The sequence below is a fragment of the Notolepis coatsorum genome (assembly GCF_963971535.1).
Source record: "Notolepis coatsorum genome assembly, chromosome: 10".
NCBI classification, from domain to species: domain Eukaryota; kingdom Metazoa; phylum Chordata; class Actinopteri; order Aulopiformes; family Paralepididae; genus Notolepis; species Notolepis coatsorum.
Window position 1 is genome coordinate 16,775,459 of NC_140174.1, and position 10,763 is coordinate 16,786,221.

The window sequence follows — 10,763 nt, forward strand, 5'->3', positions numbered from 1 at the left end:
CATGTGTGTGTGTGCGTGCGTGTTATAACTATATATAACACACACACCCTCTCATGTCACTTACAGAACCAGAGTAAGAGCACAACAGGCCGGGCGTACGGAGTGAGGAGTGAAGCTCAGCCGAGACGTAGAGTCTCTCCCTCTCACGCACACGCACACGCACACACACACACAGACACAGACACAGACACACACAGACACACACAGACACAGACACAGACACACACAGACACACACACACACACACACACACACACACCATTGTGGACCGATCCCATGATGATTTCCCCTCGTCTTCGGCCCTCGCTACATCACTTCCGGCCGCTGAGGCTGCTGGGTACGGCGGCCCCCAGGACGCTGGCTGCGGAGCGGCCCGAGGGCAGGGGCGGGGCCAGTCCCCCCCCGGTGGCTCTGAGCTTTGAGGACGCCAGCGCCTTCAGGGTGAAGAGCCTCGGGGAGCTGCTCCGCACACTGGCCGTCTTCCGTCTCTGTTCCATCCCCGTGCTGGTCAACAACTGTGCCAAGGTGAGGCTGATGACCCAGAGACAGACACTTTACACTCCCTGACTCGCTGCTAGTCCCGCCTACTTTTGAATTGTTTCGCGATTCGGAGTCTGGCCCCCGCTGCCCTGATTGGTGCTCTCTCTCTGGTCGCAACTCTTCATTCGGGCCAATCAGTGCCGGTTTTACGAGGCAGACTTTACTTAAGACCTATGGTGTCTGTAGAATACCAGAATAATAACCAGACTGGACTGAAGAGAAACGGAACGCAATTCAGTATCAGGCACATTTTATCCACAAAGTACAATGGGAATTTACCAGAGTAGACTAAGACTCTAAGACTCTCGGACTCTAGACTAAGACTCTACACCGTTATGTCATCAAGTCGGCCAAATTATTTGGCCCTGTGTAACAGATGCATGTCTGTGTGTGTGTAGAGTATGTGGGTCAAGGCTGGTCGGGTGTCACTTCTGCTGTTTAAGGGAATGTCACCCATTTTAAGAATTCACATATGTTCTTCCTGTGTCTCAGGACAGTTCAGTCAGTATGTTCTTCCTGTGTCCCAGGACAGTTCAGTCAGTATGTTCTTCCTGTGTCCCAGGACAGTTCAGTCAGTATGTTCTTCCTGTGTCCCAGGACAGTTCAGTCAGTATGTTCTTCCTGTGCTCCAGGATAGTTCAGTCAGTATGTTCTTCCTGTGCTCCAGGACAGTTCAGTCAGTATTTTCTTCCTGTGCTCCAGGACAGTTCAGTCAGTATGTTCTTCCTGTGTCCCAGGACAGTTCAGTCAGTATGTTCTTCCTGTGCTCCAGGACAGTTCAGTCAGTATGTTCTTCCTGTGTCCCAGGACAGTTCAGTCAGTATGTTCTTCCTGTGTCCCAGGACAGTTCAGTCAGTATGTTCTTCCTGTGCTCCAGGACAGTTCAGGACAGTATGTTCTTCCTGTGTCCCAGGACAGTTCAGTCAGTATGTTCTTCCTGTGTCCCAGGACAGTTCAGTCAGTATGTTCTTCCTGTGTTCCAGGACAGTTCAGTCAGTATGTTCTTCCTGTGTCTCAGGACAGTTCAGTCAGTATGTTCTTCCTGTGCCCCAGGACAGTTCAGTCAGTATGTTCTTCCTGTGCTCCAGGACAGTTCAGTCAGTATGTTCTTCCTGTGCCCCAGGACAGTTCAGGACACAGGAATAACATATTGAATCTTTCTTTTTAAATGGGGGACATTCCCCTTTAGGCTGCATCTGTCAAAGATATACATTTACTGTACATTCTGAAAGAGTTTGATTTGGAACATTCTAACCTTTCTAACCTTGTCTAACCTCGTCTAACCTCATTCTAACTTCATCTAACCTCCTCTAACCCCATTCTAATTTCATCGAAACTCATCCAACCCCATTCTAACCTCATCTAACCTTATCTAACCTCGTCACAAATCTAAATATAAGTTTGTTTTGCTCCAGTTTTTACAAACATCACCAACATAAACAAACATAATAACATAACAGCAATTAAAACTCATGTCAGGAGCTCAGACAGCGAACTACAGAATGACAATATGTCTCTATTACTATTAGCTTTCTAACTGTTGTTGGTGGGACTACACATTTGTTTTTTACGAACTGGGCCTTTAAATGTCTCACCTCTGCTCTCCTAGCTGATGTCCGTCGCGCGGAGCGTCCTGGGGAGGAGGGGCTTCTCCTGGTTCCTGCGGCCCTCGGTCTACGCCCAGTTCGTGGCTGGGGAGAGCGAGGCAGAGATCGGACAGTCCATGGTGAAGATGAGCTCCCTGGGCATGAGGCCCATGCTGGCCGTGCCCATCGAGGAGGACCTGGGAGAGGGCAGCGGGTACAGTCTGCTGTTACTATGCATGAGGGCAGTGGGTACAGTCTGCTGTTACTATGCATGAGGGCAGTGGGTACAGTCTGCTGTTACTATGCATGAGGGCAGCGGGTACAGTCTGCTGTTACTATGCATGAGGGCAGCGGGTACAGTCTGCTGTTACTATGCATGAGGGCAGCGGGTACAGTCTGCTGTTACTATGCATTTTTTACATTTACATTTACATTTAGTCATTTAGCTGACGCTTTTATCCAAAGCGACTTACAAGTTCTGTACGACAAGCCATCAGGAAGGGCACAACTCTATCAGCTGAGTAACAATGTTCGTCAAAGTGTTGAGTGCTACAGTGTAGGTTAGTTTATTAGGACAAGTGCATGACAGTATGGTTAGTTAGGGTTAGATAATTTTTTTATTTTTTTTTATTTTTTTTTATTCAGATAATGGTTGAAGAAGTGCGTCTTTAGTTGACGGCGAAAGATTGGACGTGTTTCGGCTGTCCTAACTGGGGTGGGTAGTTCATTCCACCATTGTGGGGCAAGGACTGAGAATAGGCGACTTCTCTTTGATGACCCTCCCGGAGCTTGGATAGGAGTAGGTCTGAGGCGGCCAGAAGAAGCAGAGCGTAGGGGTCTTGAGGGTGTGTAGTTAGAGACCATTGACCGGAGGTAGGCGGGAGCAGTTCCCTTTGCCGCACGGTATGCTAGGTCGAGGGCCTTGAAGCGGATTCGTGCAGCAATGGGGAGCCAGTGCAGGTCCCTAAGAAGTGGGGTGACATGGGCCGACTTCGGTAGGTTTGAGATCAGGCGGGCCGCTGCGTTCTGAATGAGTTGAAGAGGCTTAGTGGCAGTGGCCGGGAGGCCAGCGAGCAGTGCGTTGCAGTAGTCGAGGCGGGAGATGACTGTTGATTGGACGAGGAGTTGGGTGGATCCTTTTGTCAGGAAGGGGCGGATCCTTCTGACGTTGCTCAGGAGGAATCGGCAGGTTCTGGTTGTCGCTGCGATGTGAGCAGAGAAGTTCAACTGGTCGTCGAGGACAACACCAAGGTTCTTGGCGGTCGGGGACGCGGTCACAGCTGCATTCTCGACTGTGATGGAAAGGTCGGTCAGGGGGGAGGATTTGGCCGGCAGGTGGAGCAATTCTGTTTTGCTTAGGTTCAGTTTGAGGTGGTTGGTCGTCATCCAGGCGGAGATGTCGGACAGACAGGCCGAGATCCGCTCAGAGACGTGGATATCTGAGGGAGGGAAGGAGAGGAAGAGTTGAGTATCGTCGGCATAACAGTGGTAGGAGAAGCCATGAGACGTGATAATGTTACCCAGTGATTTAGTGTAGAGGGAGAAGAGAAGGGGTCCTAAAACCGAGCCCTGGGGGACACCCGTCCGCAGGGGGCGGGTGGCCGACAGGGTCCCTCTCCATGACACTTGGTAGGAGCGGTCATTGAGGTATGATGACAACCATGTCAGCGCAGAGCCAGCCACTTCCATTCCTGCGAGGGCCGCGAGGAGGATCTGGTGGTTGACTGTGTCGAAGGCTGCAGATAGATCTAGGAGAATCAGGACAGAGGAGAGGCCTTTCGCTTTTGCTAAGTGAAGTGCCTCTGTGACCGCAATGAGGGCTGTCTCTGTGGAGTGACCAGTTCTGAAGCCTGACTGATTAGGGTCTAGGAGGTCATTCTGTAAGAGATAAGCAGTAAGTTGGTTGGATACAGCACGTTCAAGTGTTTTAGAAAGGAAGGAGAGAAGAGAGACAGGACGGTAGTTGCCTATGACGGTAGGGTTCAGGGATGGTTTTTTTATGAGGGGCGTGACTCTGGCTTGTTTTAGGGAGGTGGGGACCACCCCCGAGTTGAGTGAGGAGTTGATGGTTGCAGTTAGGAATGGGAGGATGTCTGGTGCTATGGTCTGGAGGAGTGGGGAAGGTAGACGGTCCAGCTGGCATGTAGTCGGACGGTTCGACGTTACCATGAGGGCAGCGGGTACAGTCTGCTGTTACTATGCATGAGGGCAGCGGGTACAGTCTACTGTTACTATGCATGAGGGCAGCGGGTACAGTCTGCTGTTACTATGCATGAGGGCAGCGGGTACAGTCTGCTGTTACTATGCATGAGGGCAGCGGGTACAGTCTGCTGTTACTATGCATGAGGGCAGCGGGTACAGTCTACTGTTACTATGCATGAGGGCAGCGGGTACAGTCTGCTGTTACTATCAGGGGTCCAGGGTCAGGCAGAATGAGACAGAGGTTACGAAACTGGCAACAAAGTGGTGAATAGACTGGAGCTTTATGGCAGAGGAATTAATGAGTAGATGACTCACAGCTGGGAGCCTGAGCCAACAACACACCTGAAGGGGGGGAGAGCGAGAGTGAGAGAGAGGGAGAGAGAGCAGAGAGAGAGAGAAAGTGAGAGTGAGTGAAATAGAGAGAGACAGAGAGAGAGAGAGAGAGAGAGAGAGAGAGAGAGAGAGAGAGAGAGAGAGAGAGGGGAGAGAGAGAGGGGGGGGGGTGAAATAGAGAGAGACAGAGAGAGAGAGAGAGAGAGAGAGAGAGAGAGAGAGAGAGAGAGAGAGAGAGAGAGACAGCCTAGGAAAGAGGGAGGGATGTAACAATACCCAATGAATGAGGGCTATTTAAAAGGAGGGTAAGGAGGTCATTTATTATGGGTGGGGTAATAGATTAATAAATACAGGCAATACAATGTAAACTGAATATAAAAATATGAGAAAAATAAACAGTGTAAACAAAGGTGCAGATATCGGTTATATTATACGTTACAATAAATATGGGCAATAAAGAATTATATACAATAACAATGAGAACACTGATTTAGCCACTATGTAAAAAACTAAACAAAACAAACCAAATGGACACCATTTTACCTCCAATAAAATTTGTATTGGCGTTTAAAAATCCCTCTTTCAGTCTGAAGGCTCTGACATTAGACATGATGTTGTCGCCGCCAGTGAGCAGAGATACGACGACAACCTGGCGGCCATGTTGGAGTGCGTGAGGATGTCCCACAGCAACACCTGGAGCAAAGATCCCATGATGCAACTGAAGATCACGGCCCTGCTGAGCCCGGAGCTCTGTGTGAGTCACCGTCTCCCTGACGACAGACATGACGGCGTCCACCGTGTCCCATGTGATCACATGTAGTTTAGTCTGTGTGTGGAGTCTGCAGCATGTTATTCAGCTGGGAAACATGTAGTTTAGTCTGTGTGTGGAGTCAGTAGCGTGTTATTCAGCTGGGAAACATGTAGTTTAGTCTGTGTGTGGAGTCAGTAGCGTGTTATTCAGCTGGGAAACATGTAGTTTAGTCTGTGTGTGGAGTCAGTAGCGTGTTATTCAGCTGGGAAACATGTAGTTTAGTCTGTGTGTGGAGTCAGTAGCATGTTATTGAGCTGGGAGACATGTAGTTTAATCTGTGTGTGGAGTCAGTAGCGTGTTATTGAGCTGGGAGACATGTAGTTTAATCTGTGTGTGGAGTCAGTAGCGTGTTATTTAGCTGGGAAACATGTCATGGCAGGTTACTCCTCGCTGTTTGACCTGGTTGTTTTTTAATATAATTTCTTTTCTTCATATCAAACCAGACAACCAGACAGATTAAACGGTCAAAACGATGACATCACAAAATGTACAATAAATAAATAAATACTTTATTCACTGACAAGAGAAAAACAAAAACAAACAAACTTACTTTCCATCTTGAAAAATGTACTTAGTCTTCTATTAATTAATGTTAACTACTGAGTTAGCCTTCTATTAATTAATGTTAACTACTGAGTTAGTCTTCTATTCATTCATGTTAACTACTGAGTTAGCCTTCTATTAATTAATGTTAACTACTGAGTTAGTCTTCTATTCATTCATGTTAACTAGTGAGTTAGTCTTCTATTAATTAATGTTAACTAGTGAGTTAGTCTTCTATTCATTCATGTTAACTACTGAGTTAGTCTTCTATTCATTCATGTTAACTACTGAGTTAGTCTTCTATTCATTCATGTTAACTACTGAGTTAGTCTTCTATATTTCCTCACAGTGTCTGTTGTCATATATGATCTGTGTGTCTGTTGTCATGTATGATCTGTGTGTCTGTTGTCATGTATGATCTGTGTGTCTGTTGTCATGTATGATCTGTGTGTCTGTTGTCATGTCTGTTGTCATGGACTCATTAGCTCTGTGTCTGTTGTCATGTCTGTTGTCAGGGACTCATGTGTCTGTTCTGTCTGTCTGAAGGTGAGACTCACCACTCTGCTCTCTCAGCAACCCTCTGACCTGGACCTGCTGGTCAAAGCTATGGATGGAGAGGTAAGTCCACAATATTTACCATAATAATATGAACATTATATATTTAGAATATATAAAATGATGGTAGCTATGCTGCCTCTGATACATTACCTTTGATCTTTGCTCCCGAACACGTCCGTCTCAGCCTATCAACTTCCCCGGTTTAGACGAGAGTGAGAACGAACACTTCCTGTGTGGCCTGAGGAGACTCAACGCGATAGGAGAGGTACAGATGCATTATGGGAGGTTGAGTTTGTAAGCGTTCTGTAGCGTTGAGATGTAGTTCAGATCCTCCTCTGTACTGTACCTCTCAGGCCAGCGTCCACAAGGTGCGGGTTCTGGTCGACGCGGAGTACACATACATGAACCCCGCCCTCTCCCTCGTCACCATGGCGATGATGAAGAAGTTCAACCAAGATGGCGCCTGGATCTGGAACACATACCAGAGCTATCTAAAGGTAGCTGTTGTTCTGTTTCTCTTTTGTTGTTGTTGTTGCTTTTATCACTTTACAAAGATCACAACATTTATTTTCTGCCTTTCCTTGTCTGCTTCCTGCTCTCTGACTCTGTGATAATGGGCCTAATACCCTCCCGGTTAATATAGAAAAAACAAATAACCAATACATTGTAATAAATTCACTTCTCTCTCTCTCTCTCTCTCTCTCTCTCTCTCTCTCTCTCTCTCTCTCTCTCTCTCTCTCTCTCTCTCTCTCAGGAGTCCAGGTCTCTCATCCTAGAGGCCCTGCGTCTGTCCATCACTGAGTCCTTCTGTCTCTCTCTCTCTCTCTCTCTCTCTCTCTCTCTCTCTCTCTCTCTCTCTCTCTCTCATCCTAGAGGCCCTGCGTCTGTCCATCACTGAGTATCTCTCTCTCTCTCTCTCTCTCTCTCTCTCTCTCTCTCTCTCTCTCTCTCTCTCTCTCTCTCTCTCTCTCTCTCTCTCTGTCTCTCTCTCTCTTAGGAGTCCAGGTCTCTCATCCTAGAGGCTCTGCGTCTGTCCATCACTGAGTATCTCTCTCTCTCTCTCTCTCTCTCTCTCTCTCTCTCTGTCTCTCTCTCTCAGGAGTCCAGGTCTCTCATCCTAGAGGCCGTGCATCTGTCCATCACTGAGTCCTTCTGTCTGGGAGTCAAGCTGGTGAGGGGGGCCTACATGGACAAGGAGAGGAAACTGGCCAATAAGGAAGGCCGCTCAGACCCTGTCCACCAATCGTGGGAGGACACCAACGGCAGGTATGATCTGGTGGGTAATGGGAGAGTAACCTGCATGTTAACCATAATATGGTTATATTATATATTATAGGTTACCATATAAAGGCCATGTATCCTTCTTGTGGTTTTATTCAGGTTAAGCTCTTTATATGAACCTTTGTTACTCCATGAGTAAACACATTAACACATTGTTCCTGGTCACCTGTAATGTCCCGCCCACAAATAGAATGGTCCACTCACAAAATAGATCAAAAGGTGTGTCATCTGACCCCTCCCTCCTAGCAGGTTACTCAGACCACACAGGAAACTAATAGCTGGTCTGGTTGTTGCCTTGTATTTCTTTGCATGTGGTTTCTTGCTGACATCACAGTGGAGTCATAACCAGGAGACTACAATTCAGTCATTCAGAGAGAGAGAGAGAGAGAGAGAGAGAGAGAGAGAGACATCACAGTGGAGTCATAACCAGGAGACTACAATTCAGTCATTCAGAGAGAGAGAGAGAGAGAGAGAGAGAGAGAGAGAGAGAGGGAGAGGGAGAGGGATAGGGAGAGAAAGAGAGAGAGAGAGATAGAGAGAGCCGGTGTTACAGCCTCATAAAGTCAGAGCCCCAATTCAACATGTGTGAATTCTTGGGTGGCATTCCCCTTTAAACTCAAAAGTCATCCAGGTTCACTGAATTTAATCTGAATTTAATGTGAGTGAAAATACTTAAGACGTCTGGATTAATGATGTGTGTGCTGCCCCCCCCCCCCCCCCCCCCCTAATATCTTTAATTTGTTTGTTCAGTTACAACGGCAACCTGGAGGTCATGCTGGAGGTCATATCCCAGAATCCCGAGCGCTACCGTATCATAGTCGCCACTCACAACGAGGAGTCAGTCAAACTGGCCGCAAAACGGTTAGAAGCTACAGTTCAAAGATAATAACAACATTTACACCAGAGAACTGTCATTCCCTCAGTACTGTGTGTATTGAGCCGTACTGTATTGTACCCATTCTACAATCTGTTAATACAATTTTCATTCAATCAATCAATCTGCACAGTGATTGATTGAATGAAAATTTTATTAACAGATTGCAGAATGGGTACAATACAGTACGGCTCAATACACACAATTGTTAAGGGGATGCAGACCAGAGAAACACTTTCGTCTTGTTTACATCAGGGTCCCCCATTTTCAATTCATAATGAATTGTAAGAAAGGGTGCAACTAGCACCGTGCAATCCATTCTTTGTGGATCTAGCCCAGTACTGTGAGCGCATTCCCCATAATGTTGGCGTGTTCCTTTAAGTGTTACAGCCTGAGGCGACATGCTATCTAAACTTACTGGTCTCTCTTTATCCCCAGGATGGGGGAGTTGGGGATAGATAAAGATGGCGGCTCAGTGTGCTACGGACAGCTGCTGGGGATGTGTGACCACGTCTCCCTCACTCTTGGTTAGTGTTGTTTCAGATACAGAGAGGAAGTGGAGGAAGCTAGTATTCTTGTCTGTTTATAGTTTGCATCGGTCTGTTACTTGGACTGGCCTTTTTACTTAGATAGACTTTATTTATTTAAAGTACAACATTTCGATCCTTAAACCTTCATCAGGTAAAATGTATTCTATAAAGTGCGTAATCTTCACAGTGGGTAATATGTCAATTGTATAATTTATTTTAGTTGTGTATTTATTTATATACTGATTCCTGGTACACTGCTGCTGAAGACATTTCCCAAATGTCCCCTTATTAGATTATTTAACCAAGTATCTATCTATCTATCTATCTATCTATCTATCTATCTATCTATCTATCTATCTATCTATCTATCTATCTATCTATCTATCTATCTATCTATCTATCTATCTATCTATCTATCTATCTATCTATCTATCTATCTATCTATCTATCTATCTATCTATCTATCCATCCATCCTCCCTCCCTCCCTCCCTCCCTCCCTCCCTCCATGCCCTACCTTCCTCTCCCTCTCATTCTTCTCCCTCCTCTCCTTCCTCTTCCTCCTCTCCCTCCTCTCCCCCTCTCCTTCCTCTCCCTCCTCTCCTTCCTCTCCTCTCCCTCCTCTCCTTCCTCTCCCTCCTCTCCTTCCTCTCCCTCCTCTCCTTCCTCTCTTTCCTCTCCCTCCTCTCCTCTTTCTCCTCTCCTTCCTCTCCCTTCCTCCTCTCCCTCCCTCCTCTCCTCTCCCTCCTCTTCCTCCTCTCCTCTCCCTCCTCTCCTCCTCTCCCTCCTCTCCCTCCCTCCTCTCCCTCCTCTCCTACCTTCCTCTCCCTCCTCTCCTCTCCTACCTTCCTCTCCCTCCCTCCTCTCCCTCCCTCCTCTTCTCTCCTACCTTCCTCTCCCTCCTCTCCTACCTTCCTCTCCCTCCCTCCTCTCCCTCCTCTCCATCCCTCCCTCCTTCCTCTCCTCTCCCTCCTCTCCTCTCCCTCCCTCCCTCCCTCCCTCCCTCCCTCCCTCCCTCCCTCCCTCCCTCCCTCCCTCCCTCCCTCCTCTCCTCTCCCTCCTCTCCCTCCCTCCCTCCCTCCCTCCCTCAGCCCAGGAAGGCTATGCTGTGTATAAATCGGTGCCGTACGGCTCGGTGGACGACACTCTTCCCTACCTGGTGCGTCGGGCGCAGGAGAACCGCACGGTGCTGCAAGGCATCCGCAAGGAGAGAGACCTTCTGAGGCAGGAGCTCCACAGGAGAGTCCGCCAGGCGCTGAGGAGAGAGACCTTCTGAGGCAGGAGCTCCACAGGAGAGTCCGCCAGGCGCTGAGGAGAGAGACCTTCTGAGGCAGGAGCTCCACAGGAGAGTCCGCCAGGCGCTGAGGAGAGAGACCTTCTGAGGCAGGAGCTCCACAGGAGTGTGGAGAGGCGTCTAGGGAGACCAGGGGGGAGGAGCCACGGGGGAGGAGCCACGGGGGAGGAGCCATGGGGGAGGAGCCACAGGGGAGGAGCCATGGGGGCGGAG

General features: G+C 48.2%; 1 protein-coding gene across 1 annotated transcript; it reads left to right on the forward strand.

The window, feature by feature from the left end:
• Positions 1–279: 279 nt before the first annotated feature.
• Positions 280–10,532, forward strand: prodh2 (proline dehydrogenase 2; the record flags this gene model as incomplete). The annotated part of the gene is made up of 10 exons (XM_084322934.1): positions 280–525; positions 2,150–2,340; positions 5,289–5,415; positions 6,562–6,633; positions 6,758–6,838; positions 6,927–7,070; positions 7,673–7,839; positions 8,605–8,715; positions 9,167–9,255; positions 10,348–10,532. The coding sequence occupies 10 exons, from the start codon at positions 280–282 to the stop codon at positions 10,530–10,532; spliced, it is 1,413 nt and encodes a 470-aa protein (XP_084179060.1).
• Positions 10,533–10,763: the final 231 nt, after the last annotated feature.